The sequence below is a fragment of the Ammospiza nelsoni genome, chromosome 6, assembly GCF_027579445.1.
Source record: "Ammospiza nelsoni isolate bAmmNel1 chromosome 6, bAmmNel1.pri, whole genome shotgun sequence".
NCBI classification, from domain to species: Eukaryota; Metazoa; Chordata; class Aves; order Passeriformes; family Passerellidae; genus Ammospiza; species Ammospiza nelsoni.
The window spans coordinates 54,727,697-54,743,214 of record NC_080638.1 but is presented as its reverse complement, the minus strand read 5'-3'; the positions used below and the strand labels follow the sequence as shown (position 1 = coordinate 54,743,214).

General features: G+C 47.5%; 1 protein-coding gene across 2 annotated transcripts; it reads left to right on the top strand.

Annotated features, from left to right (window-relative positions):
• The first annotated feature begins 2,805 nt into the window (after positions 1 to 2,805).
• Positions 2,806 to 10,766, top strand: CKB (creatine kinase B). 2 transcript variants are annotated; one of them, XM_059473743.1, is made up of 8 exons: positions 2,806 to 2,891; positions 3,753 to 3,965; positions 5,082 to 5,236; positions 6,131 to 6,263; positions 7,157 to 7,328; positions 8,780 to 8,903; positions 9,614 to 9,803; positions 10,398 to 10,766. In XM_059473743.1, exons 2-8 carry the CDS (start codon positions 3,773 to 3,775, stop codon positions 10,574 to 10,576), a joined length of 1,146 nt encoding a protein of 381 aa, XP_059329726.1. In that variant the 5' UTR covers positions 2,806 to 2,891; positions 3,753 to 3,772; the 3' UTR covers positions 10,577 to 10,766. The 2 variants fall into 2 exon arrangements, with proteins under 2 accessions (XP_059329726.1, XP_059329727.1); XM_059473744.1 differs by lacking the exon at positions 3,753 to 3,965 and adding an exon at positions 4,413 to 4,600 and having other exon boundaries at positions 2,827 to 2,891.
• The last annotated feature ends 4,752 nt before the right edge of the window (positions 10,767 to 15,518 follow it).

Below are 15,518 nucleotides of genomic sequence, written 5' to 3'. Positions count from 1 at the left end.
TGTGTGCAAGATTGAGACACTCAGCAACTCCTCATTTCCATAGGCACTCAGCTCACTGGAAACAATCAGTAATTTTCAACAGCATGCCTAAGCAGTGAGAAAAAAATACACCAAGGATAATAACTAAGAAAATACATTTTAAGTGATAAATGGGAAGAGAAGTTTCATTTGACAAGTTAAGCAGATGGAGCTATGGCCAATTTCTTTAATCTATTGGTACATGAGTGTTATGTTTAATTTTCAAGTGGTGTTTAGTTGTAGATTAGGAATTGGAAACAATTCAGTTGTTCACAGCAAACCACTTTCTCTTGTCTCCTAATTTGGAATATTGTTCTGTGTTTCCAAGATGATGTTTATCCCCTAATTCTCTAGGTTCATATTATGTTCACAAAAGTAATTTCAGAAGACACATTCACTGGCTAACACCCATCTCCTCTTGCACTTGCACACCACACAACATTTATAATTAAGCCTCTTAGGAAGTTAGCTGCGTGGCCCTTGATTAACTTCCCTTAATTCTTCATTGTTAAAGCTCAGTGCAAAGATCTCTGGAGTAATCAGCCCACCTTTCCAACTGGAAATGTAACATATAAATCAGTATTCACTAAGATACCATCCCAGCATGGAAAGTGAGTATTGGTGCCCTTATCACAGTCTAACAGGCCATACAGGCTTATCCATGCCAGTGTTTCCCAGCAGATGAGGCAGATAAAGCAGGTGATCAGAGGCTGTTGACACAGGGCACAGCATCTGTAATTAAGTCACTAGGGAAGCTGGCACGGAATGCTGTGACAAAGATAGGATCCAATTTACACACAGCTTTCAGCAAATCTTTAAATGCTGTCTGAGTAAAACCCAGCCACTTCTGACTTACTGCGTGCAAGAAATTTGTCAAACAGTCGTGAGAAAAGGGGAGTACAGGGAGCACTGTTTGTCAAACGTGTAAATTGGATATATTTTAGTGATTTTATGTTCCTGACTCTTTCCATGTCACTCAAGTTCTGTGAAGAAGAGGTGTGTGTGTTGGAAGTGCTGTAATGTTTGGCACACTGAGACTTCTACCTGCTCACCATGACTGGTATTCCCTATTCTGCAAGACTGGGAGAAAAAGAGCATATGCAATGAAATGGATCCTTGGGTTTTGGATCTTGAGGTGACCTTGACTCCACAAATCTCCTGAACAATTAAACTACAGAACAGTTGATTGCTTCTTTGTTTGTGTGGCAATAGATTATGGAATAAGATAAAAGGAGCCTTCAGAACCTACCCATACTGGCTTTTTTTTTTCTTTTTGTGGAGAACACCACCACGAAAATATGCCATAATGTAAGAAAATGTTTTTAGTATATTTCTGACTTACTACTTGTCTAGCCATGCATTATTTGCAATTTACACTATTCTGAAACATGAGCATTGTGTGAAACTATTAGTGTGTAGGGGAAGACTTTGTGAGGTTAAAAGTGCAGAGGAGACCAAGAGAGAGGATTTGTTCTTTGATCCGGAAGCCGAGACCGGACTTGCACAGATGCTGAGCCCTTGGCTTCTCCTGGAGATCTGTATACTCAGCATCTCAGTCTACCAGACCTGGAATAACTCGGAAATCTGGATGGCAGCCAAACACAGCACATTTTTATTTGAAGCAGTCTAGGCTTTTTATTTTGCAATGATTCCCTCTATATGTATATTATTATTTTTAAGTCCTAACAGTAAAGTGCTCATGCTTCTTGTTGTTAGGGTGAGGGTACTGGTCATGGTGCTGAAAGGATTGTGATGGGGAAAGTTTCAGGTGATGTCTCCTGACATTCACAGCTCATGTCAAGGAAAGCAACTCTGGAACTCAGATCTGCACTCTCATGGATAAATACACTCTGTTTGGACAGGAGGATAAACATGAGTTCTGCTGTGAGAAACACGTCAGAGAAAGATAAAGATACTATTATGTAAAGGTGAAAGTCAAATCAAGATACTCATTCACATTGTTAACATATTGCAATTTCTGCAAACAGCAGGATTCTTAGCTGCATCTTTGCTTTGGGACAAACCTGCTCATTCCTACAAAGACCAGTGGAAGTCACTATTTTCGCGAATTTCAGGTGAGCTTTAGATGGGTCAGATCCCACAGTTCCTGTGCCTGTCTTTAGCAGGAAATCACCCTCTCTCCAATCAAAGCTGAAGAATTTTTTTGTTTTTTTGGCACATGACAAGAGCAGAGGATTCACTGCGATTTACACCATCACCCTACTTCCTTTCGAATGAAGCTGTAAAACGAGCCCACGGTTTCGCAGGTGCTGGAGGCGAGGTGCAGGTCCTCCCTCTGCAGAGCCGGGCTGCCGGGGGCTGGGCGCCACATCCGCAGCCGCCTCAGCGCTTTCTGCCAGCTCGGGGCACCCACCCGGCTCACAGCACGGCCAGTCCGCACACCGCATAACCCTTCCTTTGGGGTGATGCATTATCAGAGCCGCGTTTGAACTGCCGACCAAGGTGTTGGCAAAGGTGTGAAGCCTCCAACCAGCCAAGTTGGTGTGCGATGGCACGCCCCGGCCGGTGGCACACGAGATGGCTTCCCGTCCTCACGCCGCTGGTAACGGGCCAGCGCCGGGGCCGCCTCAGCGCCGCGGGAGCGGCCCGCAGGGTCCGGCCACCCACCGCCAACCTCCCCGACGCCGAGCAAAATGGCGGCGAGCGCGGGCCCGGCCAGCGGCGCAGCACCCGCCCCGCCCGCGGCTGCGCGGCCCAATGGAATGAATGGGCTATAAATAACGGCCAATGGGGCTGCGGGCTGGTACTCTATATAAAAGACGCGCGGCGGGGCTGCTGGAGCTTCACTCGGACTTGGGCGGTGTAGTACGCGGAGCCCCGCGGAGGTTCTTGCTGTAGCTGCGAAGCCCGCGGTAAGTCCCGGGGCAGCCGAGCCATTCTGCAGCCTTTAAACAAAGGATTTTATTTTTTCCTTTTTTTTCCCCCTGTTTTCTTTTTTTTTTTTTTTTTTTTTTTCCCTCCCCCGCTGTGTGGGGTGGAGCCGGTCCGGCTGAGGAGGAGCGCGAGGGGCGGCGCGGGGCAGGGGCGCAGCCGGGGCGGGGGGCGCGGGGAGCGGCGCAGGTGCTCGCCGGGCTGGTTGGGCTCTAAAACCAGATTAACCCGGTATTTAGCAGGGTAGTTACATACGCTCGCCCCGTCCAGGTCCCCTGAGGGAGCCGTCTGTTGTGTAAGGGCTTGTTGGATGCTGCCCTCCCCTCCCCGGTCGGGGAGCAGCCGCCTGTCCGCGGACGCGGAGGGCGCCGTCGCTCCTCCGGCTCCCCTCGCCCTTCAGCGGCGAGAGGAGGCGCGGCCGCGCACCGAGGGTGCGGCGGTGCCGCCCCGCTCACCTGCCGGCCGGCCCGGGGTCCCGGCGGGGCCGAGCACCCCCGGCTGGGGCGGCCCGGCCGAGCCCCGGGGCCCCGCGGGGTCCGCCCGATGTGCTACGGCTGCTCCTTGCGACCTTGGGCGCGTCCCCTCAGTCGGGCGGCGCCCCGGAGCCGGGAGAACCTGTGCCCCCGCGGCCGGGATGGTGGGCACGGGGCAAGGCTGCTGGAGGTGAAGAACTTTCTTTCTTTGCTCCTCCTCGGTGCCTGTGGAAGGTGGTGTAGCCGCAAAAGTGTGAAGGGCGCGGGTGGAACGTGAGCCAAGGTGACCTTTTGGGTGCCTGGCGTTCCCCCGGGCGGTCCGGAGGCTGCCAAACCCCCAGTGAAAGGCTTCCCGTCTTTCTCCCCTAGTGACTGCGGTAGGGTCAGCCATGCCCTTCTCAAACAGCCACAACCTCCTGAAGATGAAGTACAAGCCTGAGGATGAGTACCCTGACCTGAAAGCTCACAACAATCACATGGCTAAGGTGCTGACCCCGGACCTGTACCAGAAATTGAGGGATAAACAGACTCCCAGTGGATTTACCCTGGATGATTGTATCCAGACTGGGGTTGACAACCCAGGTAATGGGATCGTTAGGTCTGCATAATGATCTGTTCTCCCTCCTGACTGGAAGTGCTTCTTGACAATGCTTGAGAACCCAAAGTTCTCAAGCTACTGAGGGACAAATCTAAAGCATTGAGAGACTGCTCTAAAGGCATGGCTCTGTTGGGAGGCCATGTTTCCATCAAGCACTGTTTCATGCTGTGATCTGACACACCAATTCCCAGACACTTCAATTATGTAACTGCTCTGCTAAATACTTTCAATCTGGAGAGAAAAAAAAAAAAGTCAAACCAAATGCGTTCTAATTATAACTCATCTGAGGAGGGGGGGGAAAAAAAGATTACCTGGCAGTCTTGGTCTCTTCCTATTCCAAACTGGTTACATTATGTTTTCTAGCACTTCTATGAAAAAGGGGGAGCAGATGTGTTTACATGTTAACATTACAGTATTTATTTTTACTCTAGCAATATCAAAATGGCCCAACTAAATAATCAGAGACTGCCTCCTGATGAGGAGTATCCGGACCTGAGCAGCCACAACAACCACATGGCCAAAGTTCTAACCCTGGAATTATACGAGAAACTGAGAGACAGAGTCACACCCAGTGGCTTCACCCTGGATGATGTCATTCAGACTGGGGTTGATAATCCTGGTAAAATGCATTGAGACTATTCCGTGTGAACCAGCTGAAGTAACTGGTGCTTTTGAATATGGTGACTTAAAACTAATTTTGTGGAGGTGGCATTTATGAGCAGACTACAGAAATGTAGCTCTGTAGCAGAAGGAGCAAAAAGCAAAGCATGCTTGCTTGCAGCAAAGCATGATTGTTTAGCCATGAAGTTCTATGCAGTGATCTAAATTAGCTAGTCAAATTAGATGTGCTGTGCAAATTTGTCCTAAACCAAGCTTGACAAATGAGCCTGGTTTAATGACAATAGCTATGGGTTTCCATAGCACTGCATTTGACAAACTGGATGAAGTGTAAAATGTAGGGTCTCTCCAAATGTTTCTATGTAAGAATGAACTTCTAAGTGACTAGACTTGCCACTAAAGAACTTGCCTGGTTAGTGCTGCACTGGACTACAGCCAAATGTCACTCAAACTTAGCTCTTCTGACTTTATTACCACTCCAGGCCATCCCTTCATAATGACAGTAGGATGTGTGGCTGGTGATGAAGAATGCTATGAAGTGTTCAAGGAGCTCTTTGATCCAGTTATTGAAGACAGGCATGGTGGCTACAAACCAAGTGATCAGCACAAGACTGACCTGAATGCTGATAACCTGCAGGTATAAAGTTTTGATCAATTACAGATTATTGGTCTGAGGACTGTGAAGGTGTTGGCAGCTGCCTAAGCTGGTTGCTCAGGCTCTGTCCCCTTGCTTCCACTGAGCAGGGGCACTTGGGCTGTGAGTCTGGTGCAAGCAGCCTGAAGAGCTTGCTGCTGTGGGATGTCAGTGGCTGGGCAGCTTGTGTGCAGCAGGAGCTTTTCTCAGGTGCTGCTGCAGTGTGAGTTGTGCCAAACACCTTCAGTGTGTGTTTCTGTGAGCTGTGGGCTCTAACAGTCAACCTAAATACTGCCCTAGAAATCAAGGACTATCATAAAATTCAAACACTTTCTTCTGTCTGATCTTGGATCTTAATTACCAGCTGATGGTGTCATGCCATTGAATAAATATTTTTACAGCTAGGAGTAAGGATTTTTAATAATTTTACAGATTTTAAAGGTTGCTGTTAGCGAAACTCTGGGAGTTTGTAACTCCATATTGATTCGCTAGCCATAAATCATATTGAAAATAAAGAGACTTGGGAGAACAGTAAAGAAAGAATAATTCTCATACCTAAAGAAGGTTTTTGCCTCATGTTGCTGTCTCTAGATTGCAAATCTGTAAGGGATAACAGAAGTCCAGACCACAGTCTGAAACAGACATGGAACTGATGTTCTGGTCATATCCCTGTCTTCTAGGACTACATAGTATCTGTAGCCTTAACCTCAGAGCAGGAGTTGTGTTACACAGGTGCTTGATGTGATGCTGAAGAGAATCGCCCTGAAGTGAGGCACTGGCTCACAGGCCAGGGAGTCGCTGCCTCAGGTGTAAAGTGCATTCTTAAATGCACGGTGGCTACGTGTGTTTAGGTATCTTGGTGACAGGGTTGTGCTTGCTGGTTTGCTCCCCTTGCAGGGAGGGGATGACCTGGATCCCAATTACGTGCTGAGTTCCCGTGTCAGAACTGGCAGGAGCATCCGTGGCTTCTGCCTTCCCCCGCACTGCAGTCGAGGAGAGCGGCGCGCCATCGAGAAGCTCTCTGTTGAAGGTAAGGTGAGAGCTGGGTGCACCAGGGACGCTGTCCTGTCCTTTGTGCAAGAAGTGCTCTTTGCAGTTTGAAATGGAGGCACTTGGCCAAAGGCACCTCCCTGGAGATTTAGTCTGAGCTTGGAGCTTTCCCTAGAAAAGGCTCATTGCTTTAGAGCTGCCTCAGCATTGCAGCTTGTAGCTGAGAGCGAGAGCACATGGCAGAGGGAAGTTGGACTGCATTAAAGTTGACCTGTGCTGATCTCAAAAGCTTCTGTCTGTGTGTGTGGGGAAAGAGGTTGGTTCATCAGGGCTCAAACCTGAAATGTAACAGGTATGTAGCAACTACAGGGCTTGAGTCATGGGGTGCAGTGTTTTGTGGCTGCATTTAATTGACTTTCATTAATGTTCAGCTTGCTTAGAGATGTAGTCTTGTTCCAAATCTGCAGCTGACTAGAATAAGCACTGGTTTTCATTGAAGCTCTTCAGCTGTTGTTTTTTTTTTCCTATTGCCTCCCAGTGCTCAAGGTGCAGTTCTGGAGGCTGAGAGTGTAGTTGTTTCAAAACCTCTCAAGGGCAGGGTAACAGTCCTCGACTAGAATAATACTGCTTGTTATAGTCATAACCTTGGCTCTCCTTGTAAGAAAAAGCAGTCTCCGTTTGTAGAGTTCAGCCAGCAGTAATGATTCTATACTGCATGTAAGGGAACAAAGGCTACTTGTACAAGCCTGGAAGGTGCAGACAAATCATCTGATATTGCCTCAGGTTGTGCCACAAGGGCATTGCTATTGGAGATGAAAGCAAGGGAGGAACCAGACCCAGCAAATCAAACATTGCCATACTTTGTGTGTGGTCTCCAACGTGCTGGGAAAGTGTAGAACCTTTAGTCCCATTCTAAAAGAGTCTCTCTTTCAGCTCTGGGTAGTCTGGACGGTGATCTCAAGGGGAAGTACTATGCTCTGAGGAACATGACTGATGCAGAGCAGCAGCAGCTGATTGATGACCACTTCTTGTTTGACAAGCCAGTTTCTCCTCTTCTCTTGGCATCTGGGATGGCACGAGACTGGCCTGATGCCAGGGGTATCTGGTGAGTATGTCTGTGAGGAAGCAGTCATAGAAGTTAAAATCTTGCTGCTTCAGTGGTGACTTGTACTATTGGGCAAAGTAGTAACTTCTCACCTTATATTACTGTATTTGATGAGAAACTTCTACAGAGAACTTGCAGTTAACCAGCAAAATTTGGACAAGTGTTCTTATGCTGGTAAGAACAGCCAGCTTGGCTAGCCCAGAACCAGGGCCTGCATGGGTTAGTGAGCTACCATGCAAAAACTGAATCAGCCTGTGGAAGTGGATCACTTGTGAAGGAACAGATGTGCCACTACAGTCGGCTTTTCCCACAAGAGTTGAGAGTAACTTGTGGTACAAACCATAGCATTGTCTTAGCTCAGGGGTGATCCTGGATGCATGGTTACTCCCCTGTAGTCTCTTCATTTCTGCTTGCAGAAGCTCACTGGTGCTGGGCTGGTATGGCTTTATCTGTGCTAGTGATGAGCTCTCCCCCTGTCCCCAGAGACTCCATGACAGGAATGGTCTGATGCAGAGGTGTGGAATAGAAGGATTCTGCTTGTTTTAAATGTAGGTCACCTACATAAAACTGCATCTCAGGAGCTTCTGCAGCATAATTAACTTGCTCCCTTGTAAGCTAAGGGCTAGGTTTTTATCAACAGGAATGCTCCAATCTTATTACTGCAGCTGTTTCAGTACAACCCAGAGGAAGCACACTTTGTTTGTGTAGGTCACCTTTAAGATTGCATCATCTACCTGCAGATTGCCAGCACCAGATAGTGCTGTCATCTGAGCATGACTAATCTACAGACTTGAAGTGTGTAATAGCTTAGTGTTGTCTGCATAAATAACTTTCCTCGGGTACTAGCTAATTTTTGATCCTAATCAAGTTTAGAAATTACTAGCAAGATAAACAAGGATGATACTACTTGCTGTCAGCTGCAAGCTGGGGCAGGAGGAGCCCATTGTTCAGAGGATTTTTATATAGCATCTCTGAAGAGCCCTGATCTAAAATTCATAGTGAAAGTAAGGTACAAAGTGCAGTTTGACATAATCTGACAAAATACTGCTAAAAAAGGCTTGTTACACATGATGTCATTATGAACATTATTGTACAGGACTCCCTCAAAGTCTATTGATCACCTTTCTGCAAATTGCTGAGCAGAAATACCTTAATTTGTAAACTGGAGCCACAGTGAGCTAGGGGGATGAGGGAGTTTTAGGTTTGATACTGTAAGACTAGGTAATGCCATGTTATTACTCTGTAAAGGCCAATTCAAATTACCTCTTGAAAAGAGCAGGGTAACAACTACCAGCTTAACTCAGGTCCTGTGTGGGCAAAAGAAGGAAGATCAATCTTGTTGAAGCAGCTAAGTGAGTATCTTGAACTAAAAACTGCAGTGATGAGCAATTTGGGATCATCTTCAAAATGTGAGGTGGGCAAGACAGCAAACTGATTGCTTTGTCTCCTAGGCACAATGATAACAAGACTTTCCTTGTTTGGATCAATGAGGAGGATCACCTTAGAGTTATTTCCATGCAGAAAGGTGGCAACATGAAGGAAGTATTCAGCCGCTTCTGTACTGGACTAACAAAGGTAAATCACCGTTGTCTGGGCTGTGGGTTCAAATGGCACATGGCTCTCTGGTTAGAGATGAGAATGCAGCTTTCAGGCCCCCTCTGGAGTCCTCCATGGTTGTGTTTCACAGCCTGGATCTCTGAGAACACCCTGATGAGATGCAGAGCTATGAGGGCTCCAAAAGAGGTGTTTTGGCAAAAAGCTTTGTAGCTGTGTAATCTAGGATGTTTGCTTGATGTGGTGGCACCCTTATCCAAATGTCTCAACTGTATTTTAAAGAAATTCTACATAGTTCTCTAAAGCTTTGAGACACCTTGGGGAGGAGGAGAGATTGCTTGAATGTGCATGGGCAAAGCTGGGCTCAAGTTCTCTATTTCTAGTCTTGATAGAAGCTTGAGCTTTACCAGCCCCTGTCCTGATCCTAAGAGATGTGCCAGCTTGACATGTATTAAATCATGTATGTATAAATCATGACATGTATAAATAGTGACATAAGGAGTGTAGTTTTTAAATTTAGCCAGTCTCACTGCTAGGAGCAAGATGAAGGCCTGAAAAGCCCCTTGTTGGTGGCCATTTTTTCCATAGGGAGGAGGCTTATATGGCTGAAATAGCTGTTCTGAGTGTTGTGGCTGTTGCTGAGTGACTGAAGCTGCAAGTGAACACTAATGGATGTTCTACAATCTTAAGGTAGAGAACAATCTCTAAACATTCATTCCTTCTATTTATAGATAGAAAGTCTCTTCAAGGCCAAAAACTATGAGTTCATGTGGAATCCACACTTGGGCTACATCCTGACCTGCCCATCCAACCTTGGAACAGGGCTCCGTGCTGGTGTGCACATCAAGCTCCCACACCTTGGGAAACATGAGAAATTTGGAGAAGTCCTCAAGAAACTTAGGCTGCAGAAACGAGGCACAGGTGAGAGTTGATAATAACACTGATGGGCTGAGTCAGCCTGCCCTAGGACAGCAGCAAATGCCTGGTTATGGCCAGAACCATCTCTTGGTTCACACTGTCAGTGCCTGTCACATCACCCAAGGGAAACCCATGTAAAGCACGTGGAGAGAAAAAAGTTTCCAAATTGTACAGTGGAGGAGTTGAGGATGCCAGCTCTCTACTTAGTATGTCCTTTGTCTGGCTGTCTTGTTAATGTCCTGTGTGTCATTTTGAGCACCAGATTAGGTGGACCTGGGGACAGCTGTTCCTGTTCATGAGCAAGGGTGGGAATCCTGGTTTAACTATGGCTAGGAGATGGCTCCAGTGGGTTCTTGTGACCTCAGGTTAGATTGTTCATGGGTCAGAAGAATAAAGAGCTTGCCTAATTGCACGTTCTGTGGTTCATGTTGGCAGTCACACAGGGCTTTATCTTCCTGCATGTAGGATGAGGCACCAGTGGCAGCTTGTGGAGAATGGTCCTGCTGTGTCCCTGCCTCAAGCTGGTGAGGGAGGAAAGGCAGACTCACCTGCTGTGGCTGAGGTCAATGTTGTAACTGTATCTCTTGCTGCCTGCAGGTGGTGTGGACACAGCTGCTGTTGGAGGAGTGTTTGATGTCTCCAATGCTGATCGTCTCGGCTTCTCTGAGGTGGAGCTGGTGCAGATGGTGGTGGATGGAGTGAAGCTCCTCATTGAAATGGAGAAACGCCTTGAAAAAGGCCAGTCCATTGATGACCTCATGCCAGCTCAGAAATAAAGCACTTTATTCTCATGCTTCCTAACTTATTGGATGAATAATAAAATGTCACTCCAATTCAAATCCTTGGGGTCAGAGCCCACTTAGTTACACTGTAGAGAAGTCTTCCATCCATCTGTGTTAGAGTTTATTTTTTTGATGGTTGAGATGTTGCTGAAAATCAAATGAAATAAACTATTGTTTGGCCTGAGATGTCTTAGATATGTTAACTGAATGTCTTTGAGATTTAAGTGACTTGGTTTTCATAGTTATGCTAGGTGGTCTGGTTTTGTGTGCAAGCACATCTTCCTAGGTGTGCTGCTGCAGACCAGCTGAGTTGAAATGTTGTTAAAGCAGTTTCAGAAGTTGAACCTCTTAACTTGATTGTAGTTGCTGTAAATTTGAGAACTAATGTTAAACATGAGTCACTGCAAACATGCCCTACCTCCAAGGCTTTGACTTGTGCATCTGCTCATGCCAACTGTAAACTCTCATTATCCTGAGTACTGCAAGCCAGGCTGGTTCCTGTGAGGGAGGGGAGGCAGGGCTGGGGACAGAGGGCTGCTGCTGTCTCAGATGGGCCCTCGGGGCTGCAGGGCAAGGCTCTGAGGTCAGACTCCAGCCCATGGTATTAGTGACCCTGAGCTGCTTGTGGGGAGGAGCTTGTCTTCAACACAGCTAGTGTAAACAACAACACTTTAAGGGGTGAGGTGAAGCCTAGATTAATTCAGCCCGTGGTTCTCAAGTGATTTCAGCTCAGCCATGACAGAGATAGGGGCTGTAAGCTGCCACTTACAGGAAAATACCAGCTAATGAGCTTTAGTCAGCTGACTCTTGTTGGCCCCTGCACCAGTTGCCCCATGAACCTAAAACTGAGCAGTACAGTCAATTAAAACATGCTAAATAGTTTTTCCCAAACTGGGCCTGGCTTGCAAGCTCAGGTAGTTGTCTGGATATGAGCTCAAGATTGCATCAAGTAGGTCTGTTCTCCAGAATGGCCGTACATGTGTGCTTGCTGTGTGGAAGCATCACATTATTAACATACAGGAGCGGCATTTCCCACAAGTATTGCTAACTGGGAGCATCAGACCCTTGGGAAGAGCAGCCTTTGCAGCTCATGCAGATGCACCTGCTCAGCAGCTCTACCCACTGCTAAAACACAGCTTTGATGGAGGGAGCGTGATGAGGGGTTGATGCAGAGCTCCTTGGCGTGCAGCTTTATATAGGTTTGTGTAGATAACTGAAGCTTTCTTTTGTAAAGGCTGTGATATTTCTAAGGCTGTGATTGCAGGCTGTCATTTAGCTGAAAAGATGATTCCAGCTGGGGTAAGCTAATTTAATTTTGGTGAGAAAAGGCTGAGTGAACATTTCAGATAAGATTTTTTTTCTTTTAATACAGCTTTGTATGTGAAACTTTGTATTCAAAGTTAATTGGGTGGGGGAGAGGAGATCATATGTAAGAGTTTTGTTCTGTACTGGGTGTTCCTGTATTTGAGTTAATCAGCACAGGAGTTTTTTGTGTGAAGATTCTGAGAGCAGGGAAGAGAAAATGGTGCAAGAGACAACCAGTTGGTTCTGTATATTCTTTAGATCCCCCATGCTGTGCTTCATGTCACTGTTCACAGACGCTTGGCAAATAGCTGGTTCTGCTTCTTGTAATCAGAGAGTGTTCATTTAGTGGTGCCTCTCCTCAACACAGCGTCGTTACTGCGCTCACAGCAATTACCTAATGAAAGGAGTTGCCTGAAAACTTGTCTATTTTTTTCTAGCTATATCAGCTGGACTAATAAAAACATTTCTCTCTCTATGCATCTTGTTTCGCCTATGTTCTTAACCCCTCAGAGCTGTTACATTTGTCTGCTTTCAGCCCCTGAGTCCCTGCAGTCTGAGACAGCACCTGTAGCTGGCTAAACAATTGTGCTCAAAGCAGCAAATCAGTCTTTAATGCCTGCATCCAGCTAGAAAATACTTATTTTTAATTGGTTTTCTTTCCCACCCACTACCTTTGCTGTGTTCCCTCGTGTTGCTGCCATGCGACCGTGCTTTTGTTTCAGCCTGTACAAAGCAAAGCAATTGCAAGTGTTTCAGGGAAAGAATGTGTCCTGGCAAAAGGTGGATACTGTGACCAACCCCAGGTGGGACTTTCTAAAAACCTCTGATCAAGAGAGAGATTAAAGCTCCTGCCGCCTCACCTTAAAAGCTTTGGTTTGGTCTTTGGCATTACTCACCCTTGTACCCTGGGTGCCCATTATGGATTGTATGGAGCAGCCTTGTTTGTGCTCTGGGCACTGAAAATGGTGCCAGGTGCTGGCAGGCTGCCATGGGGCAGGAGAGGAGAGGAAGGTTATCAGTCAGTGCTGTGCTTTATCCAGGGAGCCTGCGTTAACCACCTGTGTCCCGTAGCTTTTGGAAAGGAGCCGTGTGGCTCCTGCTCTCATCACCCCCACAGTGATGGCAGTGTCCTCATCAGGCCTGGAACGGGGACTGCTCTGTTGGTCCCAGCAGTGCTGGGGGAGGAGAGGGGCCAGGAGCCCTTTGGGCCATCTTTGGGCTTTCCTGTGATGTTTCAGCTGAGCTTTTCTCCCCTATAGACAGGGGAGCAGGGATGGTTGCTGTCATCCTGCTGCTGCAAGGCAGCCCCTTGTGTTGTCCTGTTTCACTGCCCCTGCTCCCCCAGGCTGGCATATTGTCCCCTTGGGTGCTGTGAGACATGCATCACTTTTATAATGTTCTAAAGAGAAATTTCTATTTGTCATTACATTTTCCTCCTGTTTCTGCTTCCCTCAGGGAGCAGCTGCCCAGCCCTGGCTGGTGGGGTGCCAAGCCTTGCCTCTGGACACGTGTGGCACAGGCAATGCACTGCCTGCTGGCACCCCAGAGCCCTTGCTCAAGAAATGAATCTCTTTGGGAAACCATTTGCCTCTCATGTTACACTCACTGGCAGCTTAAATGCTCCTTATCCCACTTCCGTGCTATCTACTGGAAAGTGATTCATGGTGTCTGACCCTGCTGTGGGCTCAGCACCACAGCCCTGGCGGGGGAGGCTCCCAGCCCTCAGAGCAGGGCTCAGGCTCTCCGCACGCTCCCTTGTGCCTCTGGTCAGCCCAGGGACAGGGTGGCTGCTTCCCGAGAAGCTCCAGCTGCTCCAGAGTGGCTCCTGCTTCCCAGGACAAGGTGGCCAAACCTTCCTCTCTCACAAAAATAAGGGATGGAGCAAGGTGGTTTTACCTGCTGGATGCCTGGTGAGTGCTCTGCCTGGGGCACAGGAGGCTCCTGCTCCAGTCCGGCTCTCTGCAGAGGATTCTTGCTCAGCTCCAACCACAGCCTAGGGCAGGGCAATGCTTTCCCCCAGCTTTCCATTTTGCTCAGCATCCATTACTAGGCCAAGAAGGAAAAGGAAGGTGTTATTGCCTAATGTCTCCAGCACTCACCTGGGAGGGTTTAGGCTCCAGCCTGTCTTCAGATGAGCATTACCATATTTTTACGCAACATGGAATAACTTGAGCAGAAGACTTTGCGTGATCTTTGTTCTTTTCTCCACCCACACACCCACACACAAAAAATGTGGTAGTGTGGTAGGCAAGGCACTCTTCTGAGGATGGAGATGGCATCACAAGCTTTTCATCTCCTGTTTGCTTTGCTTTTCCCCTGGGGAAGCAGCAGGCCAGCAGGCTCCTTTGGCTGCTCCACATTCCTCTGGCTAGTCTGCCTTCCCTCCTCCTAAAAAACATAGTTACAAAGCTGGAAATAGCCTGGTGATATTTTCTCCAGCTCTCCCCCAGTGGGGCAGGTCACTTCCCCACCATCACAGGGTTTTGTTGGGCTTTATTTGTCTGCAGTGGAGGGGAGCCCAGCTCAGCAATGGAGAGCACCCCACAGCACAACTGGGCCTCTTGCATTGCTTGACCCTCTTGCCCTGGCTATGACATTTTAGATTTATTTTCTTACACAGAAATCACACAAGCCCCTGACCAGCTGCTGTTCAAGGCCCATGTGGGACACTTGCCCTGGACTCCCAGTCCCTGAGCACCTCACCAGCCATGAGCCACTGGCCAGAGGTGAGGGCTGCCCAAGGTGTCAGTCCTGAACCACTGGGCTTCCCCCACCTTTTGGAACACCATCTGGGCAGGTTTTTTTTTGCTCAAATGCTGCACAGAGCCAGGCTGAGTGTGCCAGGTGAGAAGTAGTACCTGCTACCCCCACAGTGTGAGTCTAGTGATCAAACTGGCAGCATGAGCTCAGCCTGGGATTGACAATTAGCAGGGAAATTTGCAGTATCAGACAGGGTAAAAATAAACTCAGACGCATCCAGACCTACCAAACATTTTTGTTTTTCTCCTTCAGCCAGTGAGTAAGACTCTAAGAAAACATTTATATATATATGCACATACATATATATATATGAACTAAACTTTTAAAAGGGCAGAATGCCTCATGTTCAACACCCAGGAAAATGGGTAGAAAAATGTTAATGTTGAAGTTTTTAATGAATGTGAAAAGTTCAGCTAAAAATACACAAGAATGGGCAACCCTGAACTTTCTTCAATGCAATTTCAGAATAAAACCAAAAGTGAAGTTTAATTTACCATATGCATGCAAGCTCCAGATCTTTGCAAGGACCTCTGCTTTTCCCTGTGTTTTGTGCAGGTGGGTGTGAGGTTTGGCTGACAGCTGCAGTCTGGTTGCTTTTTCCACATCCATTATTGATGACCAGGGAGTGAAACTGAGAATAACCTGGAAGACCTTGGCAGTGTCAGCAGCAGTGCCTTATTGTGATGGTGTTTGATGGTAGCACTCAAGCACAGCAAAGCTTTCCTGGATTACATGGGAAAGAGTGACTGGAAAATTACTGAATTAACTCACCTGAAACCCCATGCCTGGTCCAGCAGAGCAGTGAGCACATTCAGCAAGGGCAGGTTTGCTGGGGTGTGAATAGTGTCTGTCTGTCTGTCTGCAGTTCAGA